The sequence below is a fragment of the Microtus ochrogaster genome, chromosome 22 (genome assembly GCF_000317375.1).
Source record: "Microtus ochrogaster isolate Prairie Vole_2 chromosome 22, MicOch1.0, whole genome shotgun sequence".
NCBI classification, from domain to species: domain Eukaryota; kingdom Metazoa; phylum Chordata; class Mammalia; order Rodentia; family Cricetidae; genus Microtus; species Microtus ochrogaster.
In genome coordinates, this window is record NC_022023.1 from 32819356 (window position 1) to 32842492 (window position 23137).

General features: G+C 41.7%; 1 protein-coding gene across 1 annotated transcript in view; it reads right to left on the reverse strand.

Annotated features, from left to right (window-relative positions):
- Positions 1–6087: 6087 nt before the first annotated feature.
- Positions 6088–23137, reverse strand: part of LOC113457323 (STAM-binding protein-like) — a 25066-nt gene continuing 8016 nt past the window's right edge. The window contains exons 3-11 of the mRNA XM_026784283.1: positions 18131–18345; positions 16499–16577; positions 16152–16244; positions 15549–15750; positions 12302–12426; positions 11450–11587; positions 8486–8598; positions 7504–7603; positions 6088–6144 (exon numbers count right to left, since the gene is read on the reverse strand). Coding sequence (XP_026640084.1) covers positions 6088–6144; positions 7504–7603; positions 8486–8598; positions 11450–11587; positions 12302–12426; positions 15549–15750; positions 16152–16244; positions 16499–16577; positions 18131–18345 — 1122 coding nt within the window. The remainder of the gene's footprint in view (positions 6145–7503; positions 7604–8485; positions 8599–11449; positions 11588–12301; positions 12427–15548; positions 15751–16151; positions 16245–16498; positions 16578–18130; positions 18346–23137) is intronic.

Here is a 23137-nt window from a genome sequence, read left to right on the forward strand (position 1 = left end):
AGGATAATATTAAGTGGTGAGAAAGGACAGGGTGTTGGCAAAAGGATGTATGTCTCATGAAAATGGAGATGATAGGACTGTTTTTTCTAGTTTCAACTGTCGTACCTTTTTATTTGTTTTATGGTGATGGATGTGTGAATTCAAGTATGTAATGAAGTATCAAGAATCATTTTTATATTTCAAAAGAATCCAACAAGTGTCATTCCTTTGAGCCAGTGACCATATAAGTTGGATATTCTTTTAAATCTCACTGATCCTTAGAGTAGTAGAAATCAAACAAACTAGTCAATGAATACATTGTTTATATCAACAAACAAAAAAAGTGATGCAATTTTTACAAATCTATCCTGTGAGAGGACTTTTAAAACATGAATTTTCTTCTTTTATTCTTCTGTTTAAAATTAAATCAAATGATGATAAAAACGCTATTAGAATATTATTTAATATGTAGTATTTCATTGCATAAATTAAACTGTGGGAAAAATAAAAATATATCTATTAGATATTCATCAAGCACTGGACACCCTTTGTCATGTGAGAAAGGTAAAGATCTTCCAGGTTCCTGTAGGTGCTCCAGAGGGCACAGACTCAGGACTCCTGAGTATGCCACATGGGCGTGCCACATAGCCATCATGGCTTCTTCTGATCCCACATTCCCAGTTAATGGTGACTTTAGTTCACTTTTCTAAGACAACATATTGTAGTCATACTGGGCTCCTCTTTTGCAGACTTCAGGCCTAGTCTGTGGTTTCTAATAAACACACTGAATGAGTGGCAAGGATCTGACTCACAGTGTGACTGACTCAGGAAGAATAGAAAAAACTGTTGAAACCCATGCGTCACCTCATTCCTCATGTAGGGATTTCTACAAAATGTACTGATCATATAAACCTGCGTCGAATTTAGTTCGCCCAACTAAAACAACAAGATACATCCCTTATGCTAGAAAGGTATAATCCAGGTCTAAAAACATATAAAACACCACATTGTGGCTGGAGACCTGGTTCATCTGTGAGGAACCCTGAGTGCTCTTCCAGAGGACCATGGCTGAATTCCCAGGACCCATAGGACTGTACTCAGTATGCCTGCAGTGCATAAATTCCATACATAGAAACTTAAAATATTCAAAAAATAAAACATTTAACCATAAATACATGTAGTAAATTAAATCTCCTAATGCCTCGTGAAAGGGCTTGAAGACCAATGTGGAAAGCATTGAAAACTCTAATATCTATTACCTTGCTAATATTAAAAAGTTATCAATTGTCTCTATCAATATATGTATAAATATTATATTTGATTTATTAAATTTTTAATTTATAAAGTTGGTCAGTGGCAATAAAATAATTTAGTTACACAAGTATGTTTTCTCCTCTGGGAAAATGAAATAGTTGGTTACACTTTGGTTCCTTATCCTCCACCAACAGTTCGGCAGATGGTTGTGACAGTTAAGGAGGTTATGCCAAATGCACATGCCTTGCATCAAGACTATTTCCTAACTCTATCACAGTTTATTCACTTGTATTGGCTACTCAGGTTACACTTTTATTCATCAGCTTAACCTTTTGTAAAAGATACAGGCTTGGAGAGATGCTCATCAGTTTAGTACACTTGTACTTGAAGAGGACCCAGTTTTGATTCTCAGTACCCTCATGGTGGCTCACAGCTGACATGTGAACTGTCAGGGAATGTGACTCAGATCCCTCTTCTGAGATCTCTCTGCACAAGGCATGCGTATGATACCCTGACATACATGTAATACAATCATACAAACAAAATAATTCGAAACTAGAAATTAAAAAGGACACCTGGCTAATATTGGGAAAGTAATAGGTATTTTTTGTACCCTGATTGCTAAATTACAAGTGTTTGAACTTGCTTAAGGTGTATTAACAAGATTCAAAGGAAAGAGAAAACATATCACTTAGGCAAATGCTTATGTGCCTGCCTCCTGACCATCAATGTTAGGGGTGAGGTTGTGAGTTGAGAAAGGGGATCACATGCACCTGAACACATGCACCTGTATTACTCACCAGCCGCTGCTGGATATGAGCAGCCACCTGGTAATTTGCTTGGCTTTCAGAGACATTACTCACTACTTAGAGTTGGAGTCATTGATTCAGAGAAAGAAGGAATAATTTAATTCAGCAGCTTCACTCCCCCATTACTGATAAGTTCAGTGCTCACAAGACTAATCCTTTACATCTAATTAATTACACCCAGAAGAATTTCTAGGACAGGATATGAGAAACAGGCATAGAAAAAGAGACTGGCTGCTGTCTGTGAGCACGTGGAGATAAAGCAAGGCACAAGTTCCATATTCTCCCTTCTCTTGCTGCTGGTGGTCTCATTTGCCTTAAGCTTGCACTAAACTCCAAACTCTGTGATTCCTCTTCCAGAATTTGCCATGCCAATCCCCCAGCACTGGGAAATGCAGAATGAGAAACCAACCTCAGGACTGAGCACACCTAGGAAGACTCATGAGCAGGTGTGTGTGAGTATTTAGGTTTCATGTAGGTATGTGTATTCCTGATGATAGCCAATGTCCTCAGAGGAAGTTATATCCCCTATAACTACAGCACAGATTATTGTGAGCTACCATGTGGGTGCTGGAGATCCAAACTCTGAACCTCATGATAGAGCTCAGCTATCTTCAACACTGAGCGCTGTATAAACTCTTTAGACGAGTGATGCTCTTAGGAGCACTGGAAATCAGAATGCTTTCTTTCCTCCTGATCTGTTTATCTGGGAGCATGTAAAAGTGATGACCTGAGACACTCAGGCCAGTCCTGTAACAGTAGAACAACCTCTCTTAAAACTCTGCATTGGGCTGCAGCATGTTGGTGGTTGTGGTGAGTAGGGTCATTGATGTGGGGTATCTGTATCTCCAGGAGCAGCTCTGATGTGGAAAGATATAAACTCTGACTTCACTTAGGCCAGTATGGCAAGGAGCTGGTCAGAGCACAATAGGGAAGGATAGAAACACAAAAATGTAAAAAAGGGGTTCCTGGAGCATGGTTGGGATGGAATGGCAGCATGTACAAAGAAGATACCTACAGATCAACTTCTTGCACTCATCTAGCCAAAGACATCCACACGGTCAGTGATAAGAAAACCTTGCACTCTAATCATCGATTGGTCATTAGTATGGTTTCCATGTATGATCCAATTGCTGAGTGCTGACTTTTTGAAATGAGCGAGAACTCACTATTCTCTGTCTAAAATGGCTAAGGCAATACTCGCCACCCATGCCTGCCTTGAGGTATCCAGAAGAAATAATTCTCTGCCTGAGGTATTCACTCCTAACATGTTTCACAAGTGTCTTCATAAAAAACATTCATTATTGACTAGAGATTCACAGACCTTCCTACATCTGGTCCTAGAGGTGTCAAAAGGCAAACGTAGCATGGAGGATGTCTAGGGAACTGAACCATTAAGTTGGATTTAATCTGAGATTCTAGAAAGGCTTCAATGCCCAAGATGAAGATCTAAGTCTTCAGAAGAAAGTAAACATGGAGACCTAATTGAACACATAGGTGTTCTCATACTGCTTCCACAAATCATGGGTTGTCACAGAGAAGCATGTTCCCATTGTGAGATATCCCCTATGTATCTTCACTCAGGAGGGCCTGAGACTTCTAAAACAATATAGGCTAGTACTATTTCTCTTGGTTACACACCAGAAGTAGATGGTAAAACCCTACTGCTGAAGGCACCACCTTTTTGTCTTGGCACATAGAGAAATCACCTGAAACTGACAGCCCAACTTCCTCCATGCTGCCTAGCTGTCTTTGTGCAGGTTGGGGCTATGCACAGAGGTGGGATAAAGCAGTTTTCAGGGTTCTGATCAACTGTTGATTCCACATATTTAATGACCAACTGATGGGGCTGATATGCCCATTAGGTAATAATGGCACTACATTTATGAGAGTAACTAAGCACATTCTGGCCAGGTTTTTGATCACTTCCCAGGATGCAATTCATGTGGGTGCTAGAATTCTGGTACTAAGACCACACACTGGGATAAATGCCCATGAGGAAACATGCTACTGTCATTTTTCTAAATAGACATGTTGTCAAACTGCCCTCCAAATATGTATTTTTCCATTGATTAGTGTTGCTTTCCCATTGGTCAGAAAAGCTTCTTTTGGAAAGGGATGGATAATGCTTAGAATCACTTACTAGTCACAGAGTTGAGAACATGTGTTGAATTGAGTGCTTGATACAAATGAGACATCTATATCACATAGACAAACACACACACACAAGAATGCACTCATGCGCACGCACACACACACACCTCACTACTCAGAAGGCATAGTATAAAACAACATTGAAATAATTCAGGAGGTGAAGGCTGGGGAAGAGTACTCTGAACCTCTCTTCTGTAAAGGACAAGACAATTGCACTAAGGAAAGCCCAGCATTTGTGTTTATCTCCACTAAAGCCCATCAGCGTTCCAGAATGGATGGGATAGGGGCTAGTGCTGCACCCCTATATGACAAGGTATAAAGATAGCTCCTTTCAGGGAAGTTGCAGTCATTTTCTCTAGAGGTGTAGAGAATGGAAAGATGCCAAAGATCCAACACAATTCAACAAACATGCATATAAAAAAGTTGATTAAACTCAATGGATTGTTCAAAATTGAAAATGGAATAGGCGAATTGTCTTCATAAAACAAGGCCCTGGACACCAAGTCTGACAAGTTTAGAATGGAGTTTTAGATGGGGTTAGAGGACTGTGGGAGAGGAAGGTAAGGACTAAGTATGATCAAGATTTATTATAGACATACAGGACAATTTCAAATGATAATATTTAAAGTTTGTAATCACAGCAATTAAGTCTTTACTCCCAACACTTTGGAAGCAGAAGGAGGTGAATTTTGTAAGTTTCAGGTCAGCATGGACATATAGTGAATTTCAGACAAGACATTCCTTCACACTGAAATCCAGTAACAATAAAATAAAAAACAGAAAAAGGAAAATGAAATAAAGGAAAATAAGCAACTAGCATAATGAGGCCCACCAGTGCCTAGCTAATTCTATTTGCTGGCAACCACAACTCTCATTTAACTTGATCAGAAGGAAAACCCAAGAGTAAACTTTACACAAAATTAAAATTTAATCATAGAAATAGCATTTTTTAAAAAAACTACAAATCTGTTTCAAAATACACTTTAAAATAAAATATAACCTTTAGTCAAATTTATGGGAAATGACAATGCTTTCTGGAGAGATTCTTTGCTCAAGAGGGCCAACATTAACAGAGATTGCGCACCCCACACAGTTCATGGTCTGCTGTCTTTGTCAGTCTGTCACTGATGGTGATTTTGTACTGGGGCATCTCTTATGCAGGACACCAATTTTAATGATGTAATCACTGGCTTCAGTGTTGAGGTCATCACATCTAGGAAACTTTACAAACTTCAAAGAAAGGTTTTTCAGGTAAACTGAGTTCCCTCTCTTTGCCAGTCATAGTTTAGAGATGTGTTGTGTTCTCTTTGGTGGTCATAGTAGTCAGTCAGGAGGATGCTCATCTGGACAGCATGGTTACCAGACTGGCCAATCTGGATGGGCTGTCGAGTATGAGGAGGGGGCGAGGTCTACGTCGTGATGTGGGTTAGGCAACTCTGACACAATCCACAGAGCTGCAGTTATCATCTCTTCTTTTCCAGGGCTGCTGAGGTGGTTCACTTTGTTCCAGATGTCCTTATTCCACATGTGATGCTCTGGACACTGATTCAGGGGGGATGGGCTTGGCCCTGCCTCAATTTGTTATTACAAGCACTCGTGGCTTCCCAGGGGAGGCCTTATACCCTCTCAGGAATGGATGGGAATGGGGTAAGGAGACAGAGAGGCTAGAGAAGGGGTCGGAGGGGGAACTGGCATTGGAATGCAAAATAAAAAATTTTAGTTAAATAAAAATAACAAAAATAAAGTTGCTAAAAGGAAAACAACACATAACACATATATATACATATATACATATATACACACACATACACACATGCACACACACATACACATACACACACACACACACACACACACACACACACACACACACACCACACATGCATGTTCCCACTCATCGCAAGTCCGTGATGGTCACACTGCTTTTTTGGATGATTACGTGACTGCAGTCCTGCAATTGGAGAAAAGGAGATGTGGTTAAGGCTTGGAAAACTCCTGTTTTTTCAACAATGTATAATTTTATAGTATACCAAAAGAGAGCCTATTGTGACCCAGGCTAGAATGTATAACCAAGGTAACTCAGAAAGGTACTGAAATTATTCTCCTGCCACTAGCTCTCTAGTGGATTATAGGCAAACACCGCCAAGATAGATATCAGTAGTGCTGGGAAGTGAGTCCAGGACCTAGTGCCTGAAACAGGAACACTCCTAGCTAAGAAACATCCCCAGCAACAAGTCTGTGATATAAGAAGCTGACAACCTCTTCTAACCAAACAGGCACTAAACTCAAATGTGCAAATCCATGGAGACACAGAATCAAAATCACAGGGTCTATTTTAAAAGACTACACAATGAAGTTACAGAAACAAACAAAACCAATGAATTACATACATGTTTTACCAAACAGCTGAAATTTCATTATATCTTGTTTAATGTTAGAATCGGGAGTAAGATGCAAACTAAATACAATTATACTTGTGCATTTATTATGTTACAAATAAAACATACACAGAGTTCTACCTCTTAGAATTAGCACTTGGATCCCAGGATTTCAGCCTGCCTTGAATCTCCGTGGCTCTTATCTACTTTATATAACAGGGTTCTGGTGCTATCACTATGTTACTGCATTTGTTCTGAATCAAAGTGAATGGATAACTCCAGGCTAATGTGAAGTAAAGTGACAGAATCTCATTCATATGAGTCTGATCTGACATCATCTTATCACGGACACAACCTGAGAGAAGAAACCACTTCCGTAGGCATGTGATAACCCTACAAATCTCCAGAAGGGAATATGCTTAATTTACACATCTTACATGGCTTTTCCTTGAGATTCAGATCATCAGCTGAAACAGTATCTGACATTTATGAATAAAAGTTAAAATAGAATAGGTCTTGTATATGCTAAAGGATTCCATAATATGTTGGTTATTCCTTTACCCGTGTTACTGGGAATGGAATCCAGGGCATCAGGCATACTGAACACACACTCAAAACCCAGAGACCACCTCAGTTCTTCTTCCTTTATCATCTTAACTACCTGCAAAGTACGTAGTATTGGTATCCCCAGATATTAGGAAAAGGGGGCAGGACTGTCTGCAACATCAAAGACAGTAAGTGACCAGGTTGCAAATATGAAAAACGTATTTCCACTGCCCACTGCTTCTTAGATGCACAGTTATTGTGGATTTCTAGGAAGGTGAATGATAAGACTGAATGAACATCTATGAGGCTCAGAAAGGAAGATAAACTTATTGGCTCTATGTCCTGACTGGGAACGTGGCCGCAATTTCTTCTATGCAGATACGTACACTGAATAGGACTGAGTCATGTCTATGGGAATGGAACCCCCTCCGGGGGCAGAGTGATACTTCTTCCAATCCACAAGGAGTCAGGGTGAAAATTCCAGTTCTGAAAATGAGAAAAAGCAAAATCACAGTCAGGCAGATATCTTCCCAAGTCTCCTTCCTTTCTCTTCTTTTCATCTTTCTTCTCCTCCTTTCTTGCTTCTTTCCTCATCTCTCTCCTTTCCTTTCCATGCCCTTTCTCCTTTCACTTTCACTTCTCGATCCCGTCTTCCATCCTCTCCTCCTTTCTTTCCTCTTCCCTGGACAGCTCCATGTCCTTTGCAGAGGTTGTGGAACAGCTCCTCCTCAGCAGTCACTCTCATTGTTGTTCTGTTAGACTTTGTCTCTTTGTCATGGTCCTAATTAACCTCCCCATTCCTGTTTTTCTTCTCCTCCTCCTTCCTCTCCTTCTTACTCCTCTCTGTGTACCTCCCTGTCTTGATCCCTAAGGATACAAAGGGACTCAACAGTAGAAATGGGAAGGAAGAAGAATCATGCGATAAGTTACTTCTGTTCAGGTCAATTGTTGTGAGGAACAAATGGGGGCTGTGCTCAAACCAGGGAATACTAGTCCCTGTGGTACAACATTTAGGGCACAAAAGAATGCAGGATGATGCATTGCTTTCCCATCACTAGCTCTGCTGAGGAATTCGAACTACCATGTCATTGGGGACAGTAAGAGATGACACTTGTATGCAGTGTCCAATGTGAACTTTCTTCATCCTCTGTCTGTTGGAGTCACTTATTGGGGGGTTGTCTTAGAAACACTTCAGTGGTTGTACAATATCTTTTAAGAGCCGCTGGTGTTAATTAGAATGTGCACCTCAAAGGGAGGCTTTTCTAGCAATTAGTTAAGACACTCTGGGTATGACTTAATTTTTAAAGTGTTCTGAGCCATAGAACATTTTGCTCATGTACCTTTCAGACAAGAATCCTTCATACTCACTGTTTGTATTTGGGTGAGCACACCACTGCAATTGATTCTGGCAGCATCTGTTGGTAACAAAAGTGTGTGTGTACGTCCACACTTGACAAGAAGGCTGGCTGGGTGGGATGAGTCTGAGAAGAAAAAAGAAGACAAAAGTTCACAATGAGAACCATCCCTGATCCACTGAGGAAGGCAGCCAAAGGAGCTCCAAAAACTGGCTCTCAACATGATTTCCCAAATCTTGCCAGGGAAATACTCTGCTCTGCCTCCATCTTCACCAAAAGTTCCCAGGACTTCTTTAAGCATTAGTTCAACAGTCTTTCTGGGTTATAAGCTCCCTGCCTTAAATCCTACCTCTGAGAATGGTATGATTTCTCTTTATTTGAAAAGGAGCCCAACCTGATGTGGTACAGTACACACAGTGTTATCTTACCCCACTTCCCTTCCCTCCCCTCCAACCTTCACTAGCTCAGCAGGTGTAAACGCATATGCATGCCAGCATGGGAATGAACCATGCAGATGTTTACTCAAGCAAATTAGATGTAAAAGACGCATAACTAATTACTGTCTTTCAAGATAGAAGCAAAGGTGAAGTACTGGTAGCATGGAAGCAGGGGCACTTTAGGGATGAACGCGAAAGAAACTGTGGAAGAAGTAGAGCAAGAGTGGATCGATCTCACAGAAAGCAAGTTGGAAAGCTGTACCAGGTGCCCAGTAATTTCCTTTTTCCTTCTCTAAGTGGTATATGCACATATGTTTCCTCGAGGAGGCAATAAACTAAACTCTTCCCATATACACGCTTACAACTAAGCTATAGTTTAAAGTATCAAGCATTGTTAAACTAAAAAAAGTCAAAGAAAAAAAAGCAAAATCAAGAAAACAAAGCAAAACAAAAAGCTAGACAAAACTGAACCATGATCAAACCATTTCCAAATTCCCATACAAGCCAGGACTCTAGACTCAGTTAAACCAGATGTGCAAAGAGTGGCCTCATCACTCTTTCTTACCCTAATGTCTAGGGCCTGGACATGAGCACCAATATGATGGTCTAGAGTGAATCCACAATTGCAATAAATTCATCACATGATTTTTTTTGATCCATGGTTTTTCATCTAATAGTCTCATCCTCCTGAATTCTTTGATTCCAGGACTGTGCCAGTGCACCCAGATTTCTATGTTTGTCTGTTTGTTTTTTTAAATCTTGCAGTCACTGGCCACCATGGCTTAAAAATCATTATCCACCATCTTTAGTGAGCTACAGATCCAGCATAAGATCGGAACCCTCTTCATAATGGAGCCTGTCCCTGGGTCACATGCTGCATTTCTTCTACCCCTGTCCCTGCTGTGTGGCTTCTGAGAACCCCATAATCCATTCTCCTGCAAACTCTGTCAAGCCACATGTGTTCCTCTTCTCCTCCTTAGATCTCCTCCTCTGCTGTCACGAATCACTTCTCTTGCAGGCAGCACGCCCCAGTTACCAAGTTTAATAAGTCAAATCCAGGCAGAAGCAACCAAGTTCCTTCTGCTGTCTTCACCTAGCTTCCGCGAATGACCTTTCATTTTCCCTCAATGGTCTCATGGATGGGATATCTCACAAGGACCTTAAATTACACTGAAAGGACTGAACCCCACTTCCAAAGTCAGGCTTTCTCTATATGCCCTACTCATACTTATGAGGAGATCCCTGCCATCCCTGTGAGCCAACTCTAAGCTTCCCTTCTCACAGACCATACACCCTCTAATCCTCACCTCCTGGATCTCTGAAATCACACCTTCCTGAATACATGGCCATCACCCTCTCATCATCATTGGAAGTTAGCAGCTCCCAAACATCAATTGACTTTCCCACTATAACCAGTCTTGAAACTCCTTCATTTAGCTTCTGGACTCTGGCTTTGGTCACATCACTGTTCTGCTGAAAATAACCCAAAGAGCTCTCCCTTTCCTCAAAAGGACCACTGTTCTCATGCCCACACCTGACAATTGAGAGCATGGCTTTGAAGGGTCATGCCAACAAAAATCTGCTATCCTTTTCTGATACCAATGACAAATCCCAGCCAACGAAGCTGCTCTCTGACATAGGAATGCTCCCCCATGAAGCTGTCATTTGGCCCCTCTTTATTATTCATCATAAATCAGCTCATATGAGACTCCTCTTCCTCTGAAACCCACAGTGCTCTGGGTTTACCTCCTGGAGAATAGAGCAGACTGCACTCTGCCCCATGGGAGCTGGTGCTCCTTCTCTGTGTCATCCCCCACTTGTGTCCAGGCACAAAGGGCAGATCTCCATCTGCCATGGCATATTATTGTTAGGCAAAGCAGTAAAGGTTTATGCAACTGAAGCATGAAGAGCCAGGAGTCTGTCTGCAACATCAGAATTTCCCAAGTTGTGAGAAAAAAGTACTTGTGGTCTCTCAAAACCTAGAAATAAACTCCTGAACGTGGCTTACACCTGTCCCATTCCAAGAAAAACTACTTGTTTATGTAATTTATTTTGACATGAGGGAATCATTTGGAAGGACTCTCTAGGGAAGAAACTGTGTTTCTTAATGATTGCCACAAGCCTATACATCTTTTCCAACTACTTGCAAACCCTGAATAAAGGAGCTCTTTGGGTGTTCACAAAGCAAGTGTTTCTTCATAACGTCAACATTCAATCATTAGAAAGAATTCTCTTAGTTAAAATACTTCCATTCATATGGCTTTAGCTACATGGTCTCTACACCATGTTCTCTTACATCCTAGGGAAGCTACCATTCTCCCCCTACTCACAAGGAATTGGAACTTTGAAGAATTAATTTGAGTAAGAGACAGAATTAAGAAAGCTAGAAATGCACCAGGAAATGTGCCTTTGCCTCAACCCTGGAACACTAGTGACTGCATGTGCTCAGAGCTGGATGATCTAGCATGGACTGACTCTGTACACAGAAGGATGTAGGCAGCACAGTGAGAAGAGGCCAACACGGAGGTCAGTTTGCTTACATGGATCCAACCTAGCGTTATAAGACCAAGTTCTTCTTCTAGGAATAAAATTTCTTCTTCGTTCTCAGCTTGGCAATAGTCAGGTCCTCCGTTTTGCATGGGAATAATGATATGGGAAATGATGTACTTGTCATTTACCTGCAGAAAGAAAACAATTTGTCCTGGCACTGTCAATCCCCCTTTCTCATAATACAAGGAAGTGAAGCCCCCACCCCAGTAAATGACTCTCAGCCTCCTCCCTCACCTCAGGGTCTCATCACTTTGACTGCTCCAGTGCTTCGCGGGGGTACTATTTAAAAGCACTGGCTATAAGCTGATCCTGAAACGTCCCTCTTATCACATCCTGGGCCTAGGGTCTTTCCTGAAGCAGCCAGTAGGTCTCCTCAGAAATCTTTAGGTATTTAATGTATATCCCAAGGCTTACTACACAGTAAGGGCACAGACCAGGCCACAGAAGGAAATGAATCTTCCTCCTTGTTGAGTTAGTCAATTTGCATGTCTCCATGCTTCATGTCTGCCTTCCTGCCTGCAGCCTGCCTGCTTTTACATCAATGTCTCACTCTGTATGTGAGCTTGGTTTGAAATTGTTGGAAGCCTCCACCCCAGTTTGCAAATGACTGAGATTATAGGCATTAACCACCAGTAGAATGGAAATTCCTAACTACACTGTTGAAGCCAATTGTTTAATTCAAGAGACTGAAAAGTAACCAAATAAAAAGTCATCAAATTCAAGGTGGCCAGGCCTAGTCACCCAAGGTTTCCTCTGTGGAGTGATATGTATGGACACAGTTCCTGGATATAATCCTAGGTAGAAAAGAGTCTCATGTCAGGAATGAGTTCTCGTATCTTTACCAGTTTGCCGCATAGCACTCCACATGTTTCTCTCTTTCTTTTGGTGTTCTCCCACGCTGAACGGAGGAAGTTTTGACACAGGTCCTCGGGAAGGACCACAGGAAGGAGGCCTTTGGTGTTCTGAACTGTAATGCAAAAGAGAGAGAAGTCTGAGGTTATAGGGCCTAATATCCCTGAACAGAGCTCATCCTGGCAGCCTGGAGATAAAAAACAATATAATTGAGATTCTCTCCAGGTGCCTCCCTCCCCATGAGTGAGCCATAAAGCAGGCATGGAGTATCATCTCTAAGCACTTCACACAGCTATATGGGAGACATATGCATGAACTTCACTGTCTGCTTGAGAGGATGGAACAAGATATTTCTGGTGAGTTGATCATATAGAAATTTTTATGTGAGTTCGCATACTCAGTGGGAAAAGTCCACTCTTAACTCAGGTTTGTAACATGGAGCCATCTGGGAGCTAAAGAGGACAGACAGACAGAAAAGAGGGAAACTTCCATTGTGTCTTTTCTGGAACAGACGCACCTTCTTAATCCATGATTCAGACATCCAGTTCTGCTAGACTCTGTACTCTCAGGTATGGACTATTGTTTCCCTGTATACTCACGGCTCTTGAGCATGAGTCTCCCTAAAGTTGCTTCCATGGTCTGTGCCAGATATAGACTGAGCCAAACTTCTAGTATCCAGAACTTCCACCTTGAGGAAATCCTGTTGTGGGCATGCTCAGTTGTATAGACTATTTTACCCATCAAATTTTAAGTGGATACACAGAGACTTTCTCAAGGTCATACGACCATAGACAGTCATAATAGGGAATGTTGTAGGGATGGGAGAGACCCTTGAGACCCTAGACCTACAGGGCCATCCATATGCACATAAAACCTAGAAAAGTCACAGCCCCAGACTGAGTGAAGTTTGTTCACTGACCCCAGTAAAGTTCCAGGGACAGGTTGTCTATTTAGCTGGGACCAGTTAATCCTTTCCTGATTGTTTCTCCCAGTCCAATAGGAACTGAAGAGCCTCCTCCTGCTCCTTCCATATACTGTGCAGATGTGTAGATTGCCGAGTGCAAAGGCTCAAGGCTGGCCAAACCTGACTCTCTTGCCTGCATCTGGAAATGTGTACTCTTCACTGTGTAGGCTCACAGCTGGGGAAAGCTGACTCTCTCGCCAGTGTCTAATTGAGAGACACTTCAGAAAAGCCAGCCCTGGTGATGCAAACTTGAAATTTCAGCATTTGATTGCTGAAGAATCAAGACCTCGAGTCAGGCCTGTTCAGGCTTTAAAGCCAGATGATACAAATGACAAAAAATAAAAATAAAAAAAAACAAAATAAAATCAATGAACTGAAATATTTGATAATTTTTCTCTGCAATTTTGCAGATTTCCCTTTTTAACTTATGAACTGTGTGTGTCCATGATCTGTGTGTATTCTACAGAGTGTGCTCATTCATGTGTGAGCCAGAATGCACAGGTGCTTCAGCACATCTACAGATGTGTGTAACGGTCTGGAGTGCTGGCCTTCCCTGGCCATTTTTAGTCCAATAGAATCTTTTCTGTGCCTCTGTGTCTGCACAGCTAGCTGTGCTTTGAGAAAACAGGTCTTCTCCTGTCTCCCCAACCAATCTCACCCGAAGAGATGAATGTAGAGGTGGCCAGCTGTACCCTGTTGTCATATGCTATCTGGAGATTCCGGCTCAGGTCCTAACACTGTCACACTAGCCATTTGTGAATAGAGTCATCTCCCTGGTGCTATTTGAGATTTTCCTATGAGTGTCTGCCAAATGCTGAAAACAATCTCATGCAACTGAAACTCCTTTACCTTCACATCTCTACATTACACCATAAGAATATCTCTGAGCCTGACTTTCAAAAAGTGACAGTGCTAGCATATTCCTTATCACGGGAGATGGTATAGTATTTTCTTTATTGAGCTACACATTTTTTTCTGTTCCCCTTTTTATCCCCATCCCCTTCTAACCTGTTCCATGACCCCCACACTCCCAATTTACTCACAAGTCCTTATAATTTTCTCCTTCCTATATAGATCCATGTATATCTGTCTTAGTGTATTCTTTGTTTGTTAGTTATCCAGGATTTAAGACTGTAGGTTTGTTTTTATTTGATTTATATAGAGAAGCCATTTATGAATTAGTACATACTGTATTTGTCTTTCTGGGTCTGGGTTACATCTCTAAATGTGTGTTTTTCTCGATCCTTGCATTTGTCTGCAAATTTCAAGATGTCTTTATTTTTTAACGCTATGTAGTACTCCACTGTGTAAATGTACCACATTTTCTTTATCCATTCTGTAGTTGAAGGGCATCTAGGTTGTTTTCAGGTTCTGGATATTACAAATAGTGCTGCTATGAACATAGTTGAGCACATGTCCTTGTGGTATGTTTAGCATCCTTTGGGTATATACCCAATAGTGGTATTGTTGAGTTTTGAGGTAGATTGTTTCCTATTTTTTTGAGACATCACCATACTGATTTAAAAAGCAGCTACAGAAGTTTGAACTTCCACAAGCAATGGAAGAGTGTTTCAGTTACACGAGATCCTTTCCAACATATGCTGTCATCAGTGTTTTGGATCCTGACCATTCTTACATATTGAAGATTGAACATCGGAGTGTTTTGAGTTGCAGTTTACTGATGGCTAAGGACGTTGAACATTTTTAAGTGTCTTTCAGCCATTTGAGATTCATCTACTGAGAGTTCTCTGTTTAGCTCTGTGCCCCATTTATAACTGAATTTAAAGGAGAAAAGAAAACATATTCAACATTTGGTGCTGACATAACTTGATACCAACATCTAGGAAAATGTAAATAGATCCATAAGTCGATCGGGAAAAGATCTTCACCAACCCCACAGTGGACAGAGGACTGATCTCCCAAAATATAAAAAGAACTCAAGAAACTTGGTTCAGTATTTTCTTAAACTGCTTCTTCAAATCTCTACAGAGCTCTGCAAAGATGAACATCTTAATTCCAACAAATTCTGAGGAAACTAATTTGGCTTAAAATAAGCTAAAGCCTATTTTTCCAAGACAGTCGGAGTGGGGGGCAGGAAGGAAAGAGACAACACTCATCACGCAAGGTTCTGTTAACACAGCAAAGTGAATCCATGGACACCAAAGGTGGAGGAAATGGAAAAGGGTTGAAGCACCCTCAAATTTGTGTGGCTGATACAAGTACACTGGCTTATTCACAAGGTTTTGTCGAGTCATGAGCCTGTGGTGACTTACTGGGGCTTTTCTCCTCCTTAGACTCTGCACAAGGAGGTCCAGACTTTGATGTGGTGCAGACCATCTCTGTAAAAGCTCCCTGTGAGTCATACACCACTGCTGTCTGAGGAGAACTCTGATTGGTTAATTCTGTGGAGTGTTCAAGGATACTTCCGATATCCTCCAAGAAGGCCTTGTTCTTTTCCACTTCTTGTCTTTTTTTCTATAGAAAGAGAAACAGGTTTAGGCTAATACTTCAAATCTCATAAGAAAAAGCCTTGTCAACAAAGAGATGAAAAAGTGTATTTGTATTCAATCTGACGTCTCAACATAGGATGCATGTGATGCTTTATGAATCTGGTACTAATGAAAAAAACCACTATTACTTTACCCAGTTGCTGTATAGTTGTCTTAAGTAACAACTAAATCTCAATACTCTCCATACCCTACTGTACTTTGCATGTGTGTGTGTGTGTGTGTGTGTGTGTGTGTGTGTGTGCATATATGTTGGCTTTGGTCCTAGTCATTGGACCACAGACTCCACTGAAAGAATACAACACAGTCCCATGACACAGGCTGACTTGGTGACTCAAAAACCACCTGTCTTCGTGCTCACGCACTGACCTTATCTGCCAGGTACTCTTCATATTCCCTGCCATAACCTTCTAATATTTTGATCTTCAGGGTCTCAGCTTTTTCAAATACCTTATTTATACACTGCAATAAAAAAAACCATAATGGTGAATTAAAACATTTCTACTGTCAGAAAAGAGGGAAAGGAAACAAGTGGGGAGAGGCAGCAGTGCCTTGTGCAGGACTTGCTCCCCATCTCATGCCATCCCTCTCCCCTGTACTGCTATGCTGAGGCGGTATCAGCTCTCCTTTCACCCAAGGTCAGGATCTGTCCATTTTCTCTAAGTCCTTACTGCTCTGGAGATTTTAGATCAGCCATGTAGACAATGAAGACCCACCTTTTTGAGTTTTGATTTTTGTCTTCGTGAAAGGATGTTGTTATATTCTGGGCCTTTTCTTAGTTTCTCCACAAATAGTCTAAAAGAGTAAAGCACAGTGACTAAGATGTAGATAAGAGTTCCAGAAGTGAGCAAGAAGGGACACACTCTGAAGTCCCACATCCCTTTCCCTCCCCGGGCCCGGAGAGAGAAAGGTTCCCACTGTTCTGTCGACAGGGATGTTCCACAAACATAAGTTATCAAGAAGTATAGCTAAACTGACATGGTGTGTGCTTGTTTTCCCAGCACTCAGAAGGCAGCAGATAGAGTTAGTGGACTCACAGAACTTTGAGAAAACAGGCCATTCTCCAGAAGTTCAAAACAGGAAACAGTTGTCTATTTTTTCTACTCCTAATAACAACATGGATCTTTGCTCGTACGACACCTTAGTGTATTGTTTCCTTCAGGACATAGCCTCACCTCAGAGAGCATTAGATAATGACAGGAGATAATGGTGCTCAGAGCTAGGGTGAGCTATGCTGTGGAACCCAGTGTGATTCTCCACCCAGGGTTGAAGTAGGTTAGTTAATCTGCTTCAACACTCAGGTCAATTCAAAAGCAGGAAAGATTCTTGAGTGGAGGGTGTTATGGAATACTGAGTGTGATAAACTGACGTTTGAGAGAACACATGATTGCCTTGACAAGAATTATTTTTCTGTAGAAATAAGAGAATATGAGAATGATAGTTACTGTGATCTCAAGGGATTGCCTTCAACTTGCAGAACACCAACAATGGAAACCAAAATGAACCCTTGTTCTAGAAGTGGCACAACCTGAGAATTGCAAACTGTGGTACCTGAGCTCAACTCTCACCCTGAGCTTTCTCTTCCTCTGTGGACCAGGAAGGTGATGTGCCTACTCAGCACACAGAGCTTTCTGAACATCAATGAAGTCATGCCCAGGGAGCTCCTCCCTGGTGCCTGAGCTCCTTAGGGTCACATGCCTTTGTCTCCTTTGGTTCTGTTTCACAAAACTCAGACTAGACATGACTGGTGAGACCCTCACTGTCTTTTCCTTCCTCATACACCAAAAGATTTTGTCATTGAGGATATAGGATCTATTCCCTGGTGACAGTTCTGTAATCTTGTAGTTATTCTGTCTACCAAATTATGATGAACGGCATAGGGACTGTGTTGAGTCACAATGACCCCAGGTAGTCCACAGTCCTCTGGTGATGGTTTAGCTACCGGATAGGCTAACCTCTTCCTATACCAACCAATAGGCTACAGGATGATGAGCAGAGAAATCTGGGCTCTGCTAGACACAGCAATAAGCCTGGGTCGAGACAAAGCAATCAACAGACCCAGAAATGCAGACATTTCTGTTTACCTGCCATCTCTTTTGTCTAAAATATGCACCATGTGGGGACAAGCTCAAGAACTACTCATGAAGTCCCTTTTTGGTGATACCAACAACTTTGGTCCTCGCGTCTTTGAATAGCAAGGAAAAACATGTATGTGAGCTGCCAAAACTCTGAATAAATTATGTCTTTGTCAAATTCCATAGGTCAGCAAGGCTGAGAAGCATGAAAAGGAGAATGGGGGGATTGAGGGATCAGCCACAGAAAAGGAGATAAAAGCTGCAGGTTCTCACGTTAAAAATTTGTGATGCGTTATAAATGCTTCTTGTATGAGCCCCTCTTTCTCATAATCCTCTGCCAGTTGTAAGATGTCCTTCTTCAGGTGGACATAGGAGAGCAGGGGCAGTTTTTTGCTGATTTCAATGTTTTGTCCCAAAAAACTTAAAATCTGGAACCTCTCTTGAGGTGGGAGAGTTATGTCGTCAGGTCTCCCGATGGTACTTCTGATCTGAGACAGAAAAGAGAAAATGGGGAATATCAAATCGCATCTCCTGCCATCTTGTCATCCAGCCAGCCATTCTGTCATCCTAGCAGTCTGGAATACACACACACACACACACACACACACACACACACACACACACACACTTGTGTGTGTTAGAAACCTCTCACTAGAGAAATTAGAGCAAATAAAACACCACATGTGGTGACTCACCTCAAAAACTCTAGTGAACAAATCAAGACTAGGATCCCCTTGCCATGGTAGTAATGTGATAGAGTAGGTACTACGGATGGATATCTCTGTCTCTTGATATAACGTGAAGAAGAACTTACATAGCATTTTACTTAAGGGACAGAATCTACAAACAGGCTATTGAGATTAGCACTGGAAGACTTTGCATAGCTATGAGTGGTTGTGCACACATCAGAGGCTTGTGCATTAACTTTAACCCATCAGTTACCACACAGGCTGCTTCTGGTATCACCAAAACAGTTAAGGAACACCCCAAGTCGGAGGAACCCCTTCTTATGCCTTCCACAGTGCAAATCCCAGCTAGAAGCAAAAGGATTTGTGATGGGTTTCCTCAGTAATGTAATCAGTACCCATGGTGCTCAAGTCTTCAAGAGCATTTTAGTGACAGTGAACCAGGAGAACTCTGTTCCTGATATTGAGGTTTTCAGGAAGAAAAGTGAGAAGAAAGGAAAGAAACCTCTGTGGACAGCACAAGCCTGCCTTGAATGCTTTCTAAGTGCCAGGGTGTTTGAGAGCAGAAGTGCAATGCATTCTAAAGACAAACTGCTCACAGTATTGACCTGTTTTCTGTGATCCCACTACTAACATAAGGAAAACGTGAGACATGAAAACTAGGGAGTAAATAAATGAGGAAATAAATGAGGTTCACCAGTTCAAACACAGAAAAAGGCTCCAGGCCTTTACATTCGTAATATATGATTGAGCCTGCTCTTCATCAGCAATGAGACTTACCTTATTTGGGGCTCTAGCAGAGAAAGGTCCTGTAATACCTGGACAACATTGTTGGTCTGTGAGCCAGGGTTTCAAAATATCACCTGTAACCAGATATACAAGTAGTTAGAAAATCAAGACCTTTCTTTCTCTCATAATCAAGGTTGATTCATGTTAATTAATGCATTGCCAAACTAATGACCACTATGGCCATGGAGATAGAGGCTTTTAATCCTGTAATTCAGGTGATGAGTTCGTGGTGATAAGCTGGATTTTGAAAAACTGGGATTGAATCAAAATTTTTTTCCTAAGAATTTACAATTGAAGATAGCAGTAGCTGCTGACATCCTCCGAAGCACAGAGCAGCTCCAAGGAGCCTGAGAGAGCCATGCAGGCTCAGAGGGGAGAGGAGGCAACAGAAGATGAGTCTGGGAGAGCACAGTATTTCAGAATCAACTAAAAAGGACAGGTATTATAGGAAGATTACTGTAAAAGTGTTCTCATTAAACTGAAAAAAAATGGCTGAGCAGAGTTTCAGAAAGCATCAGAGAGAAGTGAAACTAGAGCTGCTGAAGCTCACACTAATGGAGAAGAGGAAGGGTTCATGTTCTCGATGAGGCCTTTTCAAAAGACCTCCATGGACCATTCTGAATCTGAAGGTTATGTTGGTGTCCATAGTCCATGGCATCACCAAAAACCATGTGGAAGTCAATGATCTGTACTGTCAGTGGCTGTGATGGGCAAGGAAGCTGCCATTGCACTGGTATCTGCAAATTCAGACTCATAATTGAGAATGTGAAACATGTCACAGAAGCCTTTTCTCTCCCCCACCATGAAAAAAAGGAAACAGTCTAGATAGATGGCAATAAAGAGAGTCCTTAATTTGTGATAAATATGCTGACTGTAGCTCTTCACACTTGATGGCTGTGGCAGAAGGGGTGGCTGTTGGTCATAGAGGACTCAGTTATCTTTAAAGGACTGGCCAGTGAGACTTTAACCATGCTCCAAGAAGTATAGGAACAACACAAATTAGACCTGGTACAGTCTTTTACTTTTTCTCTTTTGAATGGCCACAAAGATGGATCTAGGAGGATTCGGAAGAAAGTAGGATTGGGTATATTGTATAAATTTTCCAAGTAATCAATTTTGACCACATTGGAAAAAAAATACAATGAATTTCAACTTGAAGAAATGTTTCTTTAAAGCTGGATAGGGTTTTACTTTCTAGGTCGAACTCTCCAGGAGCACATTATGCCACAGGTGTTGCTGGACATGAACAAGGGTGACTCAGCTACCTCAGCTCCCAAGTGCTTAGGGACACCTGAACAAGCAGTCCCGACACTGATGCTACTTTTAGAGAGTGTTTGGAGGATCACAGCAGGGAACACGATCGCTCCTGTGCCATAAAAATGGAACACAGACTCAGTTCTCTCTCTGGAAGCTCCATCCTAAGTGTAATCCATTGATCCATGAAGGTTGCTCACTGGTCCCTGAGTAAGACACAAATGCCTATCCAGCCAGATGAGCCGAGGTTCCCTGCTCATGCAGGAGTGGCAGATGTGGCCACCGGCTCCACTCACATGCCAACAATGCTGTTCAACAGCACTAACTTGGAAGTTCTGACGTGGAAAATTGAGTGGAGGCGCACTGCTGCACTGGGTCATCTTGACTCTGAGCGTGCACACCCAGTCTTTCTCTACTTCTGTGAAAAAACCCTCAGCAAAACTTCCCTGGCACTTTCTTTACACTGTGCTCATAAGCCATACATCAGTGAGCCTAGAGTCCAGTCTGTCAGTTATTCCACTGTGAAATGTGAAGATCCATCCAGTGACAGAGAAAATTCTCATCCCTAAATTATGATCCCAGATATGTGAGGGCCAAGATTATAGTTAGGACACCAGTTCAGTAATCCAGTAATCTGCCCATGCTTTCACACTGTCTGGACTTCTCAAAACGAATGGAAGTATTGATTGAAAGTCATATAGAAATTTCTTTCCTTACCAGACATGGTTGGGAGGATGATATGAACACACTTATAAGAATCAGGTAAAGAGACAACAACACTGATTGGTTTCAGAAACAAACAAAAAAAAAGTCACATACATGCCCAGGATCAGAGATACTCGACCTGGAAAAAAATTAAGTTTGTTGCATCATAAGGACCCAAGGCCATTCAGGTACTGATTGTCTTAGAAGTAGAATGATATCATAAAGCTACACTGGTACCCTATCCAAGACTTCCTGAAAAAAAAAATCTGATAAATTAGAATTTTGTTGGGTTTGTATTTTTTCTTTGTAGCTCTATAGTTCTTTACACTCTGCAAGTCTGTACTGTGTCTAGTGGAGAAAATGACTTGATGGAGCAAGCAGCTTTAGCTTGAAAGCTGATCAGAAGGGACACAGGGTCCACCACACTTTCTACAACCTCTGTGTTCTGTAGAGATCAGAGAAAAGAAGGACCCAGCATTGTCTCTCTGCCCTCTATGTTCCAGCAAGTAGTGCGTGTGCAGAAAGAATTCCACTTTTTGTTTCAGGGATAATTTGGACTTTATGGCCAAAGCTGGCTAGTAATTCACAACACATCCTAGAATTGCCACGAACTACCTCCAATCCCCCAGCTTCAGCCACCTAGGTGCTGAGATTTCACACATGAGCCCAGACACTCAGAACTGTTAGTACAATATGTTTATAGAATGCTCATTTTCACAATTGTTAAGGGTCACCAGTGTTCAAGGATCAGGAGAGGAACCCAATGGTGTCTTTCCTGATGAGCTGGTAATCCTAGTCACACCCTGTGTGCCACAGTGTACTTCCTGGTCTATTAACCTGCGTGTTCAGTAACTCCACCTGCTTGCCATGTGCTGAGTATTTTCTACTCGGTGCCACCTATAATTTAGTTTCCTATAAGGTCCTTTGACCCCTTCAGCATTCAGTCTCCAGTTTCTGTGTTGCCATGGGTAACACCTCCGTGTTCCATGCTCTCCCTTCCTTCCATCCTTCTATTTTCTCCCCCGCTGCTGCATACTTCTATTTTCTTGACTGTCTGCAGGTCCACATGGCCTGTTCCTTTTTAAACAGCTCAAACTAGGTTTTCCAAGACCTTCAGCCTCCTTCCTGCCCTATGCTCCTACATCTTCTCTAGTTCTCTTTAATCAGAAGACACTAAACATTGGTGATATTAATTTTTAAAAACCGGTTGGTTTTATTTTATTTCTTCAGAAATGGTCTTCTATAACCAGACTATCACATCTCTATGCAGCTAGAGCCTGGCCCAGTTGCCTTGATTCTTCTGCCTCTGGCTCCCAAGGGTTGAGATTACAGGGATATGTCATCACACTCTGACTATTCATTTTAGGAGTTTGTGTGGAATATGGGCAAGGGTTGTGTGGCTATCTGTAAAATGCACCAAAATTAGGGTATGACCTCCTTTATCAGGAAGGTGCCTGACATTGTACCAGTGTGCAAGTGTCACAGAAATCACATCTGCTTCTATACCTTTGAGCGTCACAAATAGCCCTGCCTATCAGCAAAAAAAAAAAAAAAAAAAAAACTTTCCTGTCCTCCAAAAGCTTCAAGGAAGACACTAGTGCAACAACAGAAAAGGGACATTTGCCTCTTCAGAAAAGTTCAGCCAATCTCAGCTTGATGAAACAACGCAGTTATATTCTTGAGTCCTCTCCTATCTGAACACTGCTGTTGAACAGTACCAACTATGAAGTACTAATGTGGAAAATATGTGGAAGGAAGAATCATGGCCCTTAGTCATCCTGTTAACATACCCAGCTCTCTCTCTCTCTCTCTCTCTCTCTCTCTCTCTCTCTCTCTCTCTCTCTCT